The 21,715-nt window shown below is 35.0% G+C and overlaps 1 protein-coding gene across 4 annotated transcripts in view; it reads left to right on the top strand.

Moving 5' to 3' along the window:
* MEI4 (meiotic double-stranded break formation protein 4) overlaps positions 1-21,715 on the top strand; it is a 165,854-nt gene that overhangs the window by 113,743 nt on the left and 30,396 nt on the right. For all 4 annotated transcript variants that reach the window (XM_088162135.1, XM_088162134.1, XM_088162133.1 and 1 more), the window contains 2 exons: positions 2,973-3,532; positions 14,181-14,312. In XM_088162135.1, coding sequence (XP_088018261.1) covers positions 2,973-3,532; positions 14,181-14,312 — 692 coding nt within the window. The remainder of the gene's footprint in view (positions 1-2,972; positions 3,533-14,180; positions 14,313-21,715) is intronic.

Genomic DNA, 21,715 nt, shown 5'->3' with positions numbered 1-21,715 from the left:
CCTGCACACCCTGCTGACACACTGCAATATGTACGTCACTCCATCATCCCTTGAGTGGCTTCTGATTTTCAGGCCATACTCTTTCTGCAGTACTGCATATGTGTGGAGGGATATGTGAGTTTTTCAGCCTTTTGCACCCCAAGGCTCTTTGTGGGACCACATCTTGCTTTGTTTGGGGCTCAGGATGTTGCTTTGGTTTTCAGCTCAGGATCCGAATTTTAGTAAGGAGCTGAAATCCTAAATAAGAATGAAGAATTTAAATATTTCCTAAATTTGATGTGACAGATTTAAGAAGACTGTAAAATTGTTCATTACCAGGTATTTCATTACTTGTGGTGGTGTAAAATCTGTGGTCACTTTATCACACACACTAAATTTTTGTATTTCTTGTTTCAATACACTTGTAGTCAATATTCTCGAAATAAGTATTTAAAGGTTTTTGTTAATCAGAGGCAGGCTTAATGCCATTGCTTTTACTTTTCTTTTGTTTTCTTTTTGTACTTGATAACCACATGGCGTGAACATCAAGACTGCTTTCTCATTTGAATAGTAAGTAAGTACAAACTGATGAGTTTAGCTTCTTTCAAGAAATAAATTATAAGCTATTTCTACATATTTAGAGGGAAATAATGAATATTTCCTAGTGCATTACTATTTTTTTTTTTTTACAACATAACTGTGACCTCCTCCCCAAATGACTAGAACATGTAAATGGCTTAACAATTTTAAGCATTTTGTATTACTCTTTTAGCTGGAAATACACTGATATTGGAGACTTACTGTAACAGGGCTGTCTGGAAGCTCATCATGGAACACGAGTTTGATATTGGATAGGAACCTAACCATAAATGCAACATTGTCTCCTAGTAGAAGGAGTGTTTCATTGAATATCCTACCTGTTTTATTTGGGACCATCTTAAGTTTGGTTTCTGTGGATATGATACTGCTTTACTCTTCTTCCCTTTTTCTTCTCTTTTATTCTTTCTTTCTCCTCTTCTATTTTTTTTTTTTTTTTTACTTCTACAAGAGAGTGAGCAGAGGTACATACAGGGTTTTTGCACATAGTTCTTGCTTTGCTTCTTCTGACTTCTGACATTAAGTCCTCATGAGCAATTCTCATGTTGTCTCATGGGATTAAGAACAGGAACAAAATGACCATATAGTGAAACTCACAGTAGATTGATTCCCTGGAAGGGCTTATTTTCCTAAAATGCCACCAAAACCAGCTTTCAATTTTTTTCTTCTGAAATGTGTTTTGCTCAAAACCCTAGAGAGAGAACACATGAAATATGGATGCCTATTCTTGTTAGTCAGACCATGGGAAGTCTGCTTTGCTTCCTTGTTTGCTTTCTAAGTGTCAGTATGCAGGGCATTTGGAAACAGTGCTAATCTATAAAATGCTAGGCTAGCCTTAAATGTCCAGCTTTTCCTACCTCCTGGAAATGGCAGTTGATTTCCCTACAGTTAGCCATTTCATTTTGAGTCAGTTGGTACCAATAGTGTGAAATTTTAAATATGTCTGAATGTTAAAGAATGTTAAAGATGGGAGTCCTCTAGAGCTGAGGATTCACCTTCTGCAAATGGCTAATTCTTTGAGTCATTAACTCCTTTACATTTCAATCTCTCCATATGAGCTGCTTCATGTAAATAACCACGTTTCCAGTTTTGATCTTGGTAATAGTACTTTCATTGGTACTGGTCTGTTTTCAGAGACTGAATTAATGGTCAGAATTTAATTTGAAATGGTGAATTGAATGAAGGCCTTATTAAAATGTTTGAGTAGTGTTTTATTAACATACAGAATACTGTAGGTTGCTGCTTAGGTATGTTTTCTGTGTTAAAAATGCTTTTTTTAACTTTCTATGAAATATAGCATTTGTTTTCTGTGAGGCCAAGCCATCTATAATTTGTTTGAACTTATTTAAGAATACAAAGGCAGAGGAGTATGGTGCTGCATTGGATCCCTGAAAGATGAACAGTATAGGCAGGTTTTCTAAGAGCGAGAGGGGAAGCAGTTTGTGACTCTGCCCCAGTAAACCAGGCTGAGCCAGGAGTTGGTTAGATGGGGTTCTAGCCTTGCCTCATGGCTCTGAGATGTTTATGTGTGTTGGCCTTCCGCTTCACTTTTCTGGTTTGTTTTGACTGTGATCTTTTGGCATAGGTAGCATGTAGAACAGGTGTCTTTTGTCACCTAGAGCTGAGTTTATGTCAAGAGGCATTGCCTTAAATGTATTTAATGTGTGAAATGGGATGAAAGAGATTCTACAGTAGCACATGAAAGTAATTTATTGGTGTGAATGTACTGTATACCTCTTGTAATGTAGTTTGTGTGCCTTTGAAGGAGATGGTGTGAGATAGATGATGACTGAAGAAGCTTTTGATTCTGAATGTTCCTCTTTGTTAAATAATAAAAAAATCAAACCTAATGTTCTGTTCAACTTCGACTGTTGTTAGAATTTCTTACCTGACTGGGGAGAGAGAGTACACATAAAGAAGAATATTTTATTTGATGCAGTTATAGTAACAGACTTTCACTGCCTTTTAAAAGCAGACTGAGTTTTTGAGATTAAAAGCAGTGAAAATGTTTGGAGAACCAGAAATTTGTATGCATTTTCTTCCCTGGAAATTAGTGGGAGTATAGGTATTCACTTAAATTGTTTGCTTTATGTCTACTTAAATTATATATAGGAAAACTTAAAACTTCTGACTGTTTAAACTCAAAATTACTGTTCATGTTACTATGAGCATAAAACATCTTGTTCACAAGACATTAGCTTATGAAATGTTTTACTTTAATTTAAATATATCTTCTTCCACAGCTAAATTCTAGTCATGGGAAGTCCTTGGGAGCCAACATACACATGTATTACATGATTTTTGCATGGAAGCAGAAAGGAGAAAGAATATATGGCATTTTCAATAAGCATGTGTTTAAGCATTGCACAAATATAATTTTCATGTTTGCGTTTCAGGAAAACAGGATACCTCTGCTGAAACTCTTCTGGGTCAGGAATCTGTAAACCCTACAAGTTACTCAAGCCAGCTAGAAGATTCTGGATGTGATGTCTGTAATGACTCTGCATTTGATTCTTTAGGCATAGCTTCAGATTTTCACCAGTCTGAGCATAATGTCAATGCTTCTAAACATTGGTTGGAAAGAGTTCCCCCACTGAATCTTTGCCATACCAGCAAGGAGCAATCTCTGACTGCTCCAGTGCATTTTTTGCAATGTCTGCTTGAAATAAGAAAACTGTCAGAAGGAGGAATTCTTCAAGCAGACTTCTCAGAGCTTGAGAATGATTCTTTCACCATATGCAATTCAGTGTCTCAGTTGCTTGATGGACTGACTGTTTTTTACAACAGTCCTAAATTCCCAGCTCCAAGCTTCCTTACTGAAGGAGTATCTGTTTTGGTCAGTTTAATAACTGATACTAAATTATCTAATCATGTTTTGAAGAAGTGTTTCAAGAAGATGGAAGAATTTGAGAAAAATCTAATTCAAATTATTTTAAGAAATAGGAGTGTCAATAGGGTAAGTTTAAAACGTTTTCCTTTTTTCTTATCCCATTCCATATACTGCAATATTCTCCTGGTTTTATGCACTTTTAAAATACCAGTTTTTCTTACATTTTGAAGATTACTATCAGAGATTTTTGTGATTGTTCTTTTCTGCAATATGGATAATAAATGCCCTGAAGCACTTGAAAAAGTTCTTGCTCCTGCATGTAAGAAGTTCTAGCCTATTCCCAGGTACAGGACTTTTAAATAACTGATAAAAATGCAGTTTAAAGCAACTGATAAAATTTCAGTTTAAAGCAACTTTCTAGAAAATATGAGGGAAAAATACATTGTTTTACTTGCTATATGGAGATATACTCTAGATACTCATTCATATGTAATGAATTTTTATTCTTTCTTAAGCATCTAAATAAAATAGTTTGTTTGCTTCAGATATCCATCGTTCTCTAGCTACTTGCAAATTGGTGTTTTAAAAATATGTAAGCAAATGAGTGAAGAGTTCAAAAATTATATCCCCGTCACAAAAAAAAAATAGGACTGAATTGCATTTTGTATGTATTCATCAGTGTGTCTTGTTCCATGTATCATCTTGTAAGTTTCCTCATTCAACTGAAATATCCCTGGTCTGTCTTTACAAGATGCCCTACAGGTAATGAATTTCATGGCCTGTCTTAGGATTTTTGGTTTTCATTCTGGCTTTGAGAGTAACTTGGAACAGACACAATGGTGGTATTTTCTGACACTTAAATGTACCAGTTTAGTGTCCCCATGTAGGTAACTGCGTTACCATTAGAGCAAATGAAGTTGTTATCTCTGTAATCCTTGGAGCCTAGAGAATATTTACTGGGTACTAGGTCCCTATTTTAGGGTAAATTCTAAAGTTCCCTCACTCAAAATGAGAGCCTGGATATCTGGTATGCCTGTGGATGGATGTACCCATTTATCTTAACCTAAAACGAATCCAGCCCACTGTGGAGTGAGTGTTTACCCCAGAGCATGAACATCAAACAAATATTATTACCAAATTAAGAGATCATTGGGTGAAAAGGATTGAAATCTTTCCAGGACTAGAACCTTGTGTTTCTAATACCAGAAACATTTGTACTTTAGTGTCTGCATGATGCAAGATGTAGTTTTTAATTAGAGGTGTCCCTGTGTTTTGAAGGGATGTGACCATACCTTCCATTTGTATGGTGTGAGGAATGGGTTATACAGGTATGGCTCCTTTTGTGTTTATCTGTGATCACTGGATACAAAAAAAAGTTTGAACAGTCCTTCATTAAGGACTTCTTTAGAATTGATGATGTCCAGTGTTTCCACTGTTTCCTATCCTCTTCCTGAATGGGAAGTCAGTAAATAATTGAATTAAGGTTAAGTGTGGAAGAGCAATCCAGAGATTATCCAGAAACTGATTTTCTGTTGATTGGAGGAATCTGGCAAAGTTTAAGTGAGAGGTGTCACATCTTAAATGGGAGAAAATACTCTGATAGATCTAGAATATTTCAGGCCTCCAAAGTATTTTTATGAATCATTCAGGAGAGGTGGAGTACATCCACATAATTTGAAAGTGGCATATTTTCTCTAAATAACTTCACTAAAACAGATGGCTTTTTATGAGATGTGTTGCATCTTGCTTCCACTAAAATATTGACTTAAGAGTCATTACTACTGGCAGCCATTACTCAATCTAACAGATTAGAAGAGTTTAAAAATTGTATAAATTACTAAGGGATAATCTTGGAGGTTTCCAGATTACAGATTTGGTTTTCTTTAAACTAAATTGAAAATGGAAATAAACATGTAGCATTCAGAATTAGTAGTGTAAATTGTACAACTAATTCTTCATGTGTTTTGTACCACACATAAAGTGCTCCCAGTGTATAAAGTGTTCCCAGAAACACTTTATACAGGTGATGATTGAAATATCAAGATTGTAGGTTTTTAAAAAATTACCACTGCTTACAAGGCTGTCTTCTGGAAAGCGTCACAAACTGTATGAATTTCAGTTGCAGGAAAATGCTTAAATCCCTCCAGCATAAAAATATTAAGATTTTTGTTGTATCTAACCTTACTGTCAAAAAGCATTTGTATAGACAGCCATGCACCCATGTAGTATTTGATAAAGGCTTTCCCTTTACCATTCTCATAGTTAAAACTGTCAGGAATTTTCAAGGACGAAGGGCTGTGAGAAACGCCTTCAAAAAGCTCACAGAGAGATGTGGCTGTGGATTACACTTAATTAACTAATTACGTCTTCAAAAGCAATCTGTGTTTTTCAGAGCAAGTTAAATAACTTTAAATAATCTTTGAGAATTGGAGAAGGAATCATTATCTCTACCTTAGATGTAAAGAAAGAAAAACAGCAGCAGAATTACTTGCTGTAATTGTAGAGTCCTATTGTTTGAAATGTTTCTAATTATAAAGCATTGGAAGCTGTAAGAACCAGCAAAGACGTGTACTCAGAAATTTTTTCCTGGATTCAGCTGCCTAAAGCTGTGTGCTTTGGATACAGTCTGACCTGAAACTCCAAACTGACATAGGTTTCAAAAGGAAAAAAAAAGTCTGTCAATTAAGGTATGTGACAGAACATAAAAGGTAATTTTACATAAAATATTAAATTATTTATCAAAAAACTAAAAATAGCCTCTTGAATTTTCCGTTTAAAAATTTCCTCCTTTCCCTCCATCTTTAGAGAGCAGCTCAGAAATATGCACACAGTTGTTAGACACACAATCTTTTGGAATAAACCTTCTGGAAGTATCTCAAAAAATGACCCTCAAGTCACAGCTGCTCAGAGTGAAGCATGAACATTCAGAGGTTCAACCCTCTGTGCAAGGCCTGACTTTGCATCTTCTTCTGGAACACTTTTGTGTCCCTGTGTGGCTGCCACAGCAAAGCTTGTCTAGATCTTGTGTGTGACAGTCACTGCTGATCTGTGGAGCAAGCACTTTGTTCAGCACCAATTTTTGACTCCTCAACACTGAGACCTTTGGGAGTTTGCAGGGGTGTGTATTGCCTTTCAGTTTGCAAATTGTTCATTTGTGTTGAGTCACTCCACTGACACACTCTATTCTCATTCTGCTATGTCAGCAGAATCACTGTTGTATTTATGTAAGTTCCTTGCAAGTCCTGCTTTCAAGCAGACCAAAGTGTACTGTAAAATTCTGTGAGATTATATTCAGTTGGCAGAGCCACTGGCTCTGGCTTTTAAATGAACTCTACTACCTGGTAAAACATGGGAAAACATTTCACATGGAAAACTCTGGTAAGAGCTATGGTATGTAATTACAGCCCCAGTGGAATAGAAACTTCAGAAAGGAAGGACTGGAACATTACTTTTTGCTTAATCTATCTATATGGGATTTGACAATGTCTGTCTTCATCCACCTCCACAGAGATACAGCAAATGGAGGTTTCTCCAGCTCCTAGTTGCATCACTCTCTCACTGGCACTGGAATGTGCCTGTTGACATTTGTATCTGTTGTCCAGAATGTGTTTGAATAGGGGATCATTTCTCCTATATCAGAAAAATACAAGAGTTGGAGGCACTGGGGATTCCCAACTCCCTGTGCTGTTTAGGGTAGAATATGTGTTTTGTATTTCTGGTGAAGGTTTTGGACAGCTCATGGCAGTAGAGCACTTCAGAGATGATATCCTGGAGCTTGCCTGAAAGCCTCCTGTAGTGAATCTGACTGGCTGTAGGTTCATAATTTATGGAGTTAGCTTTAAAAGTCAAATCTGTCTAACAGAAATTAAGATGCTTTATATTTGTCATATTTATATCTCTTGTCTACACAGCTGTGTGAAACTTAAAAACAGTTATTGTGAGGGAATCCAGAGTCTCATTTATTACTTTGGAGATAGAAGAAAAATAGGTTTATCTTTAGCCTCTTTCAGTGCCTGTTTCAGTTGTTAGCCAGCTGAAAGCTGTCATGGCCAAGTACATCACTGGGTGCTGCATTACGTGGGATTTCTGTGGTGTGATCCTTAGAGGTGTCACACCAGTTTGTCAGCACTGTAGACAATTCAGTTCACTGGCTGTACTTCTTTTAGGTGTAGTTGATACTGCAATTCAGAGCCTAGCTAATGCATCCATTATTGGCCAAAAGATCCTGGCCTTTACCCTGGGTTTTTTACAGAGATCTATGTCTGTTTCTTGGACTTCATGTTTTATGGGGTTAACCAAAACACAAAGACACTATTTTTGAGATTCTAACGTTGAGCTGTGTTGGACTCCTGTTCAACAAATACCTCATCTCTCTGGCCCATCTCACTCATAATCTCTTTCAAACAAGATCTAGAAAGAAGAGAGAGATCTTTCAGTGGTCTGTTGTTGTTTGCTTCTTCTCATGTTGTGTTTAAAACATCAATACTAACTTTGAAGATGGTGTTAAGTTATGAATTGCCACTGCAGTCAAACACACACAAAAAAAGGTTATGTGATACTTCCTTTTTTTTAACCTTTTTCAGAAATTGGCTACCTTTAGGGTAGTTGTTTTGAAGTTACTAGCATTAACAGCATCTGGAGGGACACTGAGACATTAACGTAATTTTAGGAACTTCTGTTATCCTGTTTGGGACTTTACTGCCCATTTTAATTTTCCTCTCATGTTTCATCTGAAAGCCCTTATGTAAAATTTTTGGCAGTGCTCAAAATACTGCCATTGATAATATTTAAAAGAAAAGCAAATGCAGGAGTTCTGAGTATTAGTTTAATGCCTTTACTGGGTATTTGTATGAGAAAGAATTCACAATTCTTCATGAAAATAACCAGCTGAAAAGTAATATATTGAAAAGCAGAAAGAGAAATGTTTAAATCTCAGTGGCAATTATATAATGAAATGTATATGTGTGCTTGTGCAGTTAAAACAACATACATTCATCAGAATCATGGTTTTGAATATTTTCTTATCTAGGACACAATTTGTATGATTCATTAATGACTGAATTTTCCTGGAAGAGAGTAATCATAAACTTACTCTGATGCTTGAATATATGCTACAGTATGCATTTAATACATGCTGCAGCTAGTTGTGGTGACAATAAATTTCCCTAACTGTGTATAGGTTTGCAGTATCTTTTGTCAGCCACAGCCAAGACAGGACTTAAATCATCGCTTTGCAAGAGTCTTTCCTGCTTAGGGACAAATAAGATTTAAAAATAGTTATTCATGTGGTTTTCAAGTGTAAAACGACCAGGCTTCAGTTTTCCTAATTAATTGAGTCCCAAGGGGAGTACTCTGGGTACATTTTCATCAGCCAAAAGATTTTGCTTTTATAGGGAAAGAACACTTCATTTGTATGAATATTAAAACATGTTGCCTGGATTTTGAGGTCTAGTAAGAGTCAATGTTTGAATCTCTTGATTATTGAATTAAATTTTCTCAGCAATCTGTTGTCCTTATGTAGAGAGTTAAGTCAAATGGTAATCAAAATCCATTGTCTTGAAAATTACTACTGTCTAAAGCAATCACCAAACTGACTGACCCTCATTTACTTCAGTAAAGTAGATCATAGAAGTAACTAGACAAGAATGAATGAAAGAAAATGTCCATCTTCCCCTCTCAGCCAGCCTCAGCTGATGCAGATCATACACTAAAGCTACAATTATGGAAGAATTACAGGACAAAGTTAGCTTGTACAGCAGATGCTGGGTGAGCTGAAGCTCCCCATCAGGACAAGAGCCTATTAACTCAATGCCTCCTGCAGAAAAACTTTGTCAATAGGCTCCTCTTGATCAGGGTCTGTAGTTGACCCCAGTCACAAGGGTCCCTTTGTTGCCTCAGTCTCTCATTCCTGCCCACAGGCTTTCAAGTTGTTCATGGTTGTTCTTCCAAGACAACTTTCCACACTCAATCCAGCTCTGGATGCAGAGGGCAATCCTCCACTTGTCCTTCTTCCCTTGACTATTCTGAACACTTTTTAGCCTTCAATAATCATGGTCTAATTGTGGGATTTGTCACACTGAGCTTCAGTAATGGCAACAAGGTTGTAGCTTTCTAGCTGCACAGTGGCTTCCAGCTCCTCCAGTTTTTGCCCATGCTGTGTGCATTGGTGTGAAGGCACCTCAGTTGAGTTGTCAGCCATGTCACCTTCCTGGAGGAACACCTGTTCATTCCTTTGAGACATTTTCCTCCCTGGAGTTTCCCTGTTGGCTTCTGTTACCTCAGGATTCCCTGGCTCATGTCCCTGAGACTGCAGGTGTGTTTCAGTGCAGCTAGCACATTTCAGAATCAGCAGCAGAGGATCCTCACTAGCATTCCATGGCTCTAATATTTGCATATCACCCCACAGCTTGCCAGGGACAAGCCTGATACTGACAGCCTGCAGCAGTGAAGCCAACTGATGGTTCTAGTGGGGAATATTAGGTTAAGAAGAGTGGAGAAAAGCATGAACAAGATTATGAAAGAGGGGAATTTTAGGTGTTAAGAAATTCTCTACTATGAGGGCAGTAAGATACTGGAACAGGTTGCCCTGATCAGCTGGGGATGTGCTAAGCCTGGCGGTGTTCAAGGTGAAGCTGGATAAGCAGGATGGTTGAGCAGCCTGGTCTAATGGGATATGTTTCTGCCCATGGCAGAGAGGGTTGGGAGTAGATGATCTTTAAAGTCCCTTCCAACCTTTATGTTCCACGATTGTATGATTCTATGAAAAGGTAAGGGCAGAGTAAGGGCTTGAGATGTGGCCTACAGAGCAGAGCTGAAATAATATCTTTCATTTCTTGAGACTGATAGATAGAAGAAGTATTGGCATATAAACAGGAAGAGAGAGATATGCGAGAACCATCAGTTAACAAAGGAAGCAATGCAATGATAAGAAAAGGAGTGCTAATGTTCTCTGTATAAAAGTGAACTTTTCAACTGGCATTGATGATTAGGAGTGGAAGTCAGGTTGGAGTAAATGGGCAAGGGTAATGTGAAATCAAAGATGAAAGTAGTTTTGTTAGTAACACCTCGCAATTTAAGGATACCTGCAATAATTACTTGCCTGTCCTGTATTGCCAAATATGTCAGTTTATTGGGAAACAGAGCTGTTACTTGGGACAAAACCTGTAAATTAGCAAAACAGAAAGTAAGGTGCAGTTATCATAGTTGCATGGTGTAGTGAATCACACAACTTCATGAAGGAATTAAACTCACAAATTTTAGATATCCACTATTAAATAAAACCTAACATGCTGATAAATTAGTTCTAAAAAACTAATTTGTAAATTATTTATGCTGTTTCCTGGGAAACAGAGCTCACAGGAGTGTGCTGTCTGCTTTAGTTATCAGTCATTTCCTCTGTGAGTAAGTTTTGATAGCCAGCTTGAAATCACTTGGAAAGAAGTGAAAGGTCATTAATACCTTCAAGTAGGCTTTAAAATCTGTAGCTGGGTGAAGGAGAGATCAAGTTAGTATGCCTGAGATAAGCTGAACATTGACATAATATATTCATTTTGGCAATGATGTGTCGACAATCCACACATCTTTCCCAGCTGCTGTCACAGCACTGCCCTCTCTTGCTCTGCATCCTGAATAACATGGGAAGACAGTAGAGCCTGGGGTGTGGGAGGAGGGCTAGGGAGAGGTAATCCAGAACCTGAACAGTGAACCAGCCTCCATTATTTCTTGTTTCTGATGGTATATTTTTTATAATCTAATTTTCTGACTTCTTTTACCTGAGGATTCCAGAAATGCATTGGTTTTATTTCATCTACAACATTAAATAAGCCCAAGGGATTAAAAGATTTCTGTTTCTTTTTAGCATTGGATAGATTTGAGAGCTGAAAATAAGCTTTTATCTTTAATGAAACTGCATACTATTCGATTTTTTTTTTTTTAGTTTGAATGTTTCCAGAGTATAATTAGCAATACATCAACATTGCTGTACAAAAAAGTCTTACTTTTGTTTGCTATTTGCAGGTTTATTGCTTATATGCTATAAATTTGTTCTGCATGCATTTAATGCCTACAGTCTATGAGCATTACTTTATCCTTCTTTGTTGTCTTTTATTTTCTTAAAATATTCTTATAGGAATGTAATAGTTCCACCAAGATACAATGTAAAACCAATGCTTTTAATAAATCAGCAGGATTTAAAAAATCAGTATTAATATTTATGAAATAGAATTATATTTTCTATAATATGTTACTGTGAAATATTTTAATTATAAGGATACATTTAATAAGGATATTTATTAAATATTAATAAATTCACCAGTGGGATTTTTTGGTGCCAATCATACCCATATCTCAAGTACCCTAAGTGGCATCATTACAAAATACAGAATACCTATTTACTTCTCTTAGTAGAGACTAAGGCTTTAAATTTCAAGGTCCTCTGTTATCTAGTCCTCTAAAACTCCAAATAGAAAATGACAACTCTTGCCAAACCATAAAAGGTACAGAAATTTTGTGAAAGATCCTATTTTAGTTAAATCCCACCTGCTAGCATTAATAATTGCACAAAAAATTTCATTGCTTCATTATCTGTCAAAAAATTATATAAGCAAATAGAAGAGAGATTAAACAAGAACAATAATATTGATGTTTTACTGTGATCTTTGGGAGAGGTTATCTTGAAAAACTGCTCTGGATTGCCTAGTTTGCTTGCTCACCAAAGGCAAATTAGCAAGTATACTCAATTTTATGCTCTGAAAATATAGAACTGTAATTTTTGTATCCTTCATTAATTTATTAAAAGAAATAAAATACAACTTTACTGAAAAATGTGCTATTTTTTAAGCCTTTTTTAAACCTCGAGTTGAAGCAGTTGTACCGTTGGGAACATGTGTGCTGTCAAGGCAGAACTATCCAGGTGTTACAAACTTGTTTCTTGTAGATACTGTGGAATACACTTAAGAAATTGTAATTCCTAATTTCTTTTTAGAAAGAGGAGTCATTGTTTTGTTTGAAAGGATATATATTTCCTGTATATGAAAGTCTCAATTAATACATCCTCAAAACACAGGTAGGTGCATACATTACATTATGCCTATTTTTATCACATCTTCATTCACATTTCATATTTGCAGACTCTTTGGTGTATATGTTGAGGAATGATTTTAATTACACAGGTTTGCAAAGCTGTATGTGTACAATTTATTAATTCTTTTTAATAGGAGGAGTTTACTTTGTATCTCTGTCTACATGCAGATTTGATTCTGAACTTGAGATTTGTGTGTCTTTTGTAGATGTCTTTTGATATTTGTTTTGGGATTACATGCAGAAGTGAGATGATTGAGGGCAAAGTTTTATTAAAGTTGGATTGTTCTGACTGTCCATAGGAGTCTCATGTTGGGCAGATGGTAACCAAGCTGATCCAGCTCTTCAGCTGGAGGAGGCTGGTAAATAGGCAATGCATCAAGTGGTGAGCAGGCAGTCAAGCAAGAACTGTAAATGCAAAGCTACCTAATTAATGGGTTTTACAGTATAAGATTTCAGTCAATCTTGCTGTCTGCTTACCTAGCCCAAAATTTGATCAGTGACAATTTTCCAAGAGACAGTGTTGAATACCATGGTAAAGTCAAGGTAAATGTTTCCCCTAAATAAAATCCTGCTGATTGCTCCTGGAACACCTTCCTACCTTTTGTGTGTTTGGAAAAGTTTTCTAGCAGGATTCATCCAATGCAAACTTGTAAATGGCAGGCAAGTATTTTTATTCATATATATGTTTATATATATATATATCTGCACGTGTATGCACATGTGAGTTGGCTGGAGGTATAGTCTAGATTGTTAATGGGGTGCAGTGATCTGTTTTCAGTGGTTAAGACATTATAGTTATTCTAAGTCATGCAAATTCGTGTAAGAATATCCTTTTATCAGTCAAAAATATTCATTTACAAAGAGTTACTGAATATTAATGTTGTAGAGGATATGCATTTATATAAAAATAAAAGCTAGAGTAATTGTATTTAATTTACTTCTTTTTCCTTTGAAATAACTCCAGTATATTTACATATAGAAAAATACTGTGTACTTTGTAGAGCAGTATGCTTCATTACATAATAGCTATTTATTTCAATTTCAGAGAAGAAAACAGTGGGTTTTTTTTTAGTAGAAGGAGCTGTGGCAAAAAAAATTACTGACATAATTCTCATGTAAGTCTACACCACTTCTCTTGTGGTTCAGGAGAAATGCTTTGTTAAAGAACCATATGAAAGTGAATTGTTTGAATTTAAAAGTACATACAAATACATAGTGTGCCTTCTATTAGTTAGCATTTAATCAAGTCTTTTCCTGATAACTGTGTTGATAGAACACCCTAGTACAGCTCTCAGCTTACATGTTTGAATTTCAAAGAATTTGTTCATTCGTTTGTCTAGCTGTGAAAAGCAGAAGAACTGTATGTACCGGGTAGTCACCAATTTTCTATGTGAGGAGATGAGTATGTTGACATCTAATGCTGAAAAGTGGTGTCCTGGGGAGTTCTCACTTTTGGAGTTTGTTCATGTGACAGTTTCCTGTAGTTTTAATCTTGTGAGGATGGATGCCGATTTCTTCTAGATCTCATATGTCTGTAATCAATAGAATTTTAAACTCTAAAATTTTGAATTGGTCTTTTTTTTTTCTTTAACATTTTAAAATGTAAATCTCATTTCTACTTAAAGTAATCGTTTGGGATAAAAAAGATTAAGATGCATTTTGAAAGATTAAACTTACTGTTATTTCTCTTTAGTTTCAGGCACTGAATTCTGTATCACAAATGCTTGGTTTGCTAGGAAGGAACAACATACTAAGAAATTCTTTAATATCACTTCTCCTATCAGAAGTCCGTCAGTTTGCTGAGCAGTTGTTGCAGGCTCACCAGGTACTGTCATCTTTTCTTTTCATGAAAGGCCAAAGGGTGGTGTTGGGTAGTGTTTTGGCTGTATTTATTTGTTTCTTAAAATGTAAAAATAAAATCATTCTATAGAATATTCAGATTTAAGGGCCCAGAAAATGCTAGAAGCTACCTTAAACAGCAAATTCAAAAAGAGAGGCATAAAGTAAGAGAAAATTCCATATGAGAAGGTAAAATTATCAGACTGGATAATAAATAGACTGTATAGGTTTTTAGATCATACTATATAATTTGCAAAATACTTGAAATAATGAGTGAGAAGACTTTGTTGACTATGCAGGCAATACATCTTTGGTATTCAGCTGAACACACAATACCACTTTGGTATTCTTTCTCTAGCTCATGTAAAACTGGAAAGTCAGCTGCTTTATTTTATTTCAGAATTAGATTTCATGTTTCACATTATTATTATTTCAAATAATTAATTTTCATGATGTGAAAGTAATCCAGCACATACTATTGTATTTAGTTTGTTATAATGAGTAGGAGGTAAAGAGCCGAATAGAACTTCTGATAAAATTTATTCTTAAATTAAATGTTTTTAGTAAACTATAGAGGAAAGAGAGAAAGAGAATGGATGTTATTTAACATTTGAAAAAGAGATATATGGAATAAATAGGGGTTTCATAGATTTTTCATGTATTTGTATGTATTGGTATGTATTTCATGCAAAATGTTTGGCTTCATTTGGGATTGCAACTTGATTTTACACTATCCTAAAAACTTTCTATTTGGTGGAAAATAAATTTATGGATACATATAAAAAACATTCACCATGGATTTATTTTGCAATGATCTAATTTAACAAAAGGCTTAAATGTTGCTCAAGCAACATTTAACTTTATTCTTTTTCCTCTCTAGGATATGATGTAGTAGTAAGTTTGGACTGTTGGAGAGGGAGTATATAATTGCTAATCCAAATTTCTAGTATACTTGAATCATATTCTGAAAATGCTAGTTTTAAAAGAATTAGACAATGAGCTGTGTCTTATTTTAGGCCACTATTAGCATACCAGATTTATTGATGGCTACCAAAAGTCAACAGAATTTTAATATTTGTAAGGATAGGGAAGTGCATAATTAAAAACAATAATTATTTTTTTTAAGTTTAAAGAAGTTGTTCATTTTTACCTTATTAAATCCCACCTATTTAACAGAATTAGTCATCTTTCTTTTCAGAGTTTTGCCAGTGGCAACACAGAAGTTCTTACAGTGATGTCAAGCTCATACTGAGCATTGTGCTTTGCAGTTAGTAACTATGGACCTGCTTGACCTTGCCATACTGTAATCATTTTTATTAATTTCATTTTTGGTGAAGTCTCAGGAGCTGGGCCTCTGTCAATCTGGAGCTGACACTCTGTTGGACTTTGAAAAGCTTCAGTATATGTAGGGAAAGTAAACTAAGTTGTGGTTTGCTTAGCTTGTGGTGAAGTCCGTGTTTTTAAAGTTCATGTATTCTTGTATTTAGTCCAACTAGATGTATTGCGTTCATTTACAAACCCTCGTATATTCTGTATGTGATAATATTCTGGAAATCTATCACAATAGGACTCTAATTCTGATTTATGGACCTGCTTCCAGATGTTTCTGAATTTGTGTGGCATGACTTCTGGTAGGCAAAATTCTAAAAAGGGTATTTTTTCTTGTTTTATAATCAAATCTAATGGTACAGTATCAGTTTGAAATAAACAAAATGCCAGCTTAAAACGAAACCTATTCATAAATACTTAAATTAGAGTTTGAAGAAAGATAATACTTCATCTAATCAAACTTCATTAGCTGACAAGCATCCTAATTGTCTTTTGTTACTTAAGCAAAACAACTGTTAATTGCAAAGAATATCTCCCATTTAAAACAATCAAATTAGAGACTCTGAATCATGATTAGAGGTGTGGAAATACATGAGGTTTGTTTTGCTTTGTATTTTGTTAGTTTTATTATTGTTGGCAGATAGGAGAAATAAAGAATTATCTAAGGCATGTATCCAGGTTAGTTTGCAATTAACTTTTGAACATTTGATGGAAAACAGAAATTGAAAGAATAGCTTATTCATCCAAGCAAATTTCTGTTTTATTTTTCATAGTAATAATTTTTTTTAATTGAAGATGTTTTTCAACACTGACTTGGAATAAAAACAACATTCCTTTTAATTTTTCCAACTGAATCATCTAGATAGCTCAACATTTCTATTTTAACTTCCTCATTAAGACTTGAGCTAAGTTCCAAATAATTTGTCAAATGCATGAATTCAAGAATATGCAACTCTGTATTCCATCGTGTCTTCAGTAGGAAGTGTGCTCAGCTCAACCCCTTGCAGGTATACATCTTTGATAAATATTGAAAATATTTTACTTTAGAATTCTGATTGATTTTAGAGAGTTTGTAACTGTGCCATCTTGGAACAAGCTTATCAGTCTATGACCCACAGTTCTAAGGCACTATCTGTGCCCCTTGCTTTGCAAATTAAAATATCAGGTTGTCTACTGGAGAGTGTTTCTACTAAATTACAATAGAAAAGTAGAGAGATTACTCTGAATATTTTTATATTGTTGTCTAATTGGTTAAATCCTTTAATCTTACAATATGGCAAATTAATGTCAAATACATGAATCATATGATTTCGTATACAGTATTTCCACATATTAATATGGAAACTAAAAGTAATTAAGGAGCATGTAAAACAGTGTAGTTATCCTGATTTTCCACACAGTTGAGTTTTATATTACTAAACTCTCTAGTAAGTTAGTAATTTGCTTTAATTCATTTAAGTACTTCATCATGGGCTCAAACTAAAGCTCCTACTTATGTGCTTTGCTGCTGCCAGCATGCTGAATTCTAGGAAAAAGCATATTAATATAAACTCAATTGGATCTCTTTATTTTTACAGATGTTGTATATGGGCTTTTGAGTTTTATCTATAATAGGAAACTTTCATGCTTCATAAATACAATTTATAAGAATACTGTAATTGAACCTTAACTTACTATGAAATTGAAATTTTCTGATCTGCAGTTGGATTCCTACTGCAGAACAGATAGAATTGTAAGATACTAAGATTTCAGAATGGAAGATTTCAGATACTGTGGAAGATGGATTATTTTTCAAATGTTAAGCTACTCTCATGATAGCAGATCTTCCTTTATGACAACTTTCAAAGACAGTGGGCCAGAAATGGAAAGCACATAGTGGTTTACTGGGTTTATGGCTCATTTCTAATGCCCCTGGTGTTAATTCCAAGAATTCTGAAAATGAAAATTAAAAACCAGAAAACAGATTTTGAAATAGGAAAGAAAGACATACTATGAAGTTTTGGAAAGCTCTGTTATTCAGTAATTGCTGATGCATAGCTTGGATAGCATTAGCCAAGTTTTATATCACGTTACTTTCTATATACCATTTTTACTTTTTAAAAAATAGTTTTGTCACAAAATCTCTACACTGAATAGCTGTTTGTTTGGGGTTTTGTAATCAAAACACCAATTTATATGTAATTCTCAATATTATATGTAAGTATCATGTCCAAATTCAGATGTGGTTGCTGACTTCTCACCTGAAGTGAATGACAGGACATAAAGGATGAGATTAATCCTCTTTAGTTTAGGTGTATGTAGTAGACTTTGCTGTCTGTTTCGTGTAAGTCAACCAAGCAGCTAAGCATAAGTAAAAATTTGCCAACATGAAGATAGATAGTCAGGCAAGGCTTTGCTGAATTTACATAAATTCTTGAGAATTGGGCTCATTACAACAAAACAGCTTTGACTCAAAAGAACCAAAGGAATTAGACATAAGGTGGGACTTGTCTCACTTGAATTCACATTTCTATGATATTGCCATCTTACTTTCTTACTTTAACTTTGCATTTTAGTCAAGGCAGGGGAAAAGTAATTTCTTGTCCAACCTATGTTCTTGTACTTAATTAGGATAATTGGTCCTAGAGCTGTTTGCTTCTTTCTTCTGGCTATGAGAAAGGACATTTGATAACATGAAATGCAGATATTTATGTTGTAAAATTCCAAAGTTACAGGATGAAAATCCCATAATATCTCTACAAAAAAAAAGTCTTTTTGGATGTTCTGGGCAAAAGATCTGGGCAAGTTATTTGAGGGAAGACCTGATCCTGCAGAACGTTGTAACAGGCAGTCATGCAAAGCATACTTCTGTCTTTACACTGACAAACTTATGTAAGTGACTTTATGAGATGTTTGGAACAAGTTATATTTTAGTTACTGTAATTAATAAGTTAACTTAGTTAGCAGGTATTCAAATTCTATTAGTGTCTACAAGAGGCTGATGACTGATGATGATGGATGGTTAGGATATGTGGATTGAAGCTTCTTGTAAGATGCATTCAGCTACAGTGTCTGATGTATGTGCCTCTAAACAGGAAGACTCCTAAAACCTATGCTCCAGGCCATGTATTGAGGCGGAAAAATAACCAAGGGGAACACAGAAGCACTCTGATTTTTAGTATTTCTGGAGATTTTCATTGCTGTTCAGCACTGTGTAGCTAATAGTCATGTCACTGGAATGTCAAACTGCACAGGAACTGCTCTATATGGAAGCAAATGAAGGGCTGAAGTGTTCCTGTGGCTGGAGAGCTGGTTTTTTTCCTAGCTGGCCTGAAAATTAGAGACATTGTGAATGTCAAGTTGGACTAGCTCAGTCGGTAATCAGTTCATCAGGGGAAATGGAGTTTTTCTGTAGCTGAGTTCAGCTAGATGATCAAAAGGTTTAAAGTGCTGAGAGCTGAGCTGTTAATGTCAGAGCTTGTCTTCATAAGCCTTTCTCCATGCATCCATTCTGTATCCAATGGTTGCTGTGGGCAGGTGTGGTATGAACCACATGCTTTATTCCAAAGGCAAGTGTGTCTGATATAATGTAAAGAATTCTTCAGAAAAGCTCCTCTTTCCAAGAAGTTTACTTCATTTATGCAGTTTGTCTGATCTCTTCAAACATAAGTTTATATGCATTGTAATAAAGTTTTTTTATGTGTTAAAAAAAAAAAAAAGCTATACTTTTTTTTCCCAGTTGTGGTAGAAATGGCTAAAATAGTTCAGAAGAAAAAAATGGCTGAAAATATTATACAGCTAGAGAAGCTGCAGTGTACTGTTTTTCGAGGTACTAAAATGGCTACCAAATGGCTTTTTGTAATTTCTACTGTTGACTTTTACTGATGCATCAGATGAATAATACTTCACTGAGGTAAGAAAAAAAAAGATTGGTGTTATATGGACCTTATGAATATAATTTAACTTGCATTTGGACATCTGTTCATCCTTAAGATGTCATTTCTGTCCTTGTTATGCTTGTAAGCAGAAATTGTAGCATATTTCAAATTGTGAATTGTTAAAGATGTTGCAAAATAGTGCTCTGAATAAATGTAATGTAATTTTTATTCTGTGCAACTGCTGATCCTGCTGATGACAAAGGAAATAATGGATGGATAGAATAGTTAGTGGATCTGCATTTTTTTTTGTTATATACCTAGTGTGAAGATACAGATTTGGGAACATGTAAATCTCTTCCCTGAAAGGCAGAAATGAAAAACTTGGTATATGCCAAAAGAGTGCCATACACCTGTGAAGTTCATACCTGCTTTTGCTGCATATGTCATCTCCTATTAGAGATTAGATTTTAAGATGCTTACATGTCAGACAGAACTGGAAAATGACAAATGGTTCATGCGGTTTTCTCTTACCTCTCATATTATCTTGAAATGATAGCATTAAGGAGAAAGGAGTTTAGAAGTTTCCTAAAGAACTAAAAGGTAGAAGGGCTTTGACTCACTTAGGTGCTTGGCAAAATTGAGGATGACATGTAATCAGAAAACCTCAGGTGTGTTTGGAAACCGAAGAAGCAAATATCGATTACATGAGGTGAACTCTGTTGACTAGGGTATTATTACCCTTAATATCGGTGAATCATATCATTCATGGAAACATAATACAGGAAAAGGAAAAATGCTTAATTAAAGATACCGAAATATACTATATCTCAAAAAGTTACTAAGTAATATTTCCGATAATGTTCTTGTTTCAAACTGTGCGCAAAATTTAGGCTTTAAAAAAAACCAAAGCAGAACTAAAAAATCCCAAGAAGCCAAAACCCAAAAAACCAAAAAATAACATGATTATAAATGAAATGAAATTCCTATTTGAATTTCTGGTGCAGTTAAGCTTTCATTGCACCTTCTTTTTCAAAACGTGGGTTGATGCTGCTTTTGCTTCCTTATTCTCAGTGTTAATGCTAACCTTTTCCTATTGCTTTCTTTACAGCTCATTTAGTTCTTTTGCATGCCTGAAAGAATCAGATTTTTGTGGCATGTGTGGTATACCTGCTAGTCTGGAAGACCATTTGATTTTTACTTAAATCTATGTCTTCCAATAGATCGTGTTAATGTTCCTGTTAAGCTCCCTTCCTCACTGAGCCTTCCTGCATACAATGATTTTCAAAATGGAATGATGTTACAGAAAATTGAGCACTGCTTCCTTAATGCTTTTTGGGTATTGCAGCTGTCTATGTGAATAGCATATATACCATATGTGTTTTTAAAAGTTAAATTCCCAGGAAAAGGAAGAGATTTTGTTACAGATTTACCTTTGGCTTTTGGAGAATTGTTTAACGTCTTCATTATGCATGCTTTTAACACAGTTTCACTAAATGCTTTTTTATTTTGTTATAAATGCATAGTTCCTGTGTCAGTGGCTTTTTGCAGTCTATTTGCTACTTTAGTATTCCACATCTTCATAAACTTGAAAAGTAAAGAGTTGTAGTCCTAGAATTTCTAACTGAGAATCAGTGGTAAAAATGATTTTTTTGTTTAAAGAGTAACTACAGCTTATGATTAAAACTATCTTTAAAACCTTAGATAAATATAGTAAAATGTAAATGGAAACTATGGAATTACAGAGGATGCTAGTGTAGAATCATAAATCAGAATCATCTTTCTTTCAAAACATTCTTTTCATTTTACAGAACACATCAATATCTTGGATTTCTTAGCTTTGCACGCACATCTCTCTCTAAACACATATGATGGATCTGTACATAGTGGCTTAGAACATCAACTTGCCCCCTTGGAAGTTCCTTTGTTCGTTTCATTTGGTTTTGCTAATAACACATTTAAATCTGTATTTATCTACCTGTAGAGCTTATGCATAACCATCACTATTTTAAAGACCAGGAAGATTAACTGATGTTTGTTTGGTGCTTTCTAAAATGTTCAAGTGCTGCCGCTGCAGTCGGAAGGAGCTGCTGTCCCAAGTTTGTCTCTGAAACAAAGCAGAATTTGTCTCTCATGGATTTAACTGATGCAGAGCTTATTAACAGAGTAGGTTTATATCTGGGATGAAAAGTATTACCTGCAGAGA

Source organism: Sturnus vulgaris, chromosome 3 (genome assembly GCF_052056855.1).
Source record: "Sturnus vulgaris isolate bStuVul1 chromosome 3, bStuVul1.hap1, whole genome shotgun sequence".
In the NCBI taxonomy this organism is placed as follows: Eukaryota; Metazoa; Chordata; class Aves; order Passeriformes; family Sturnidae; genus Sturnus; species Sturnus vulgaris.
The sequence above is the reverse complement of the archived record's forward strand: the minus strand, read 5'-3'. Positions and strand labels throughout refer to the sequence as shown.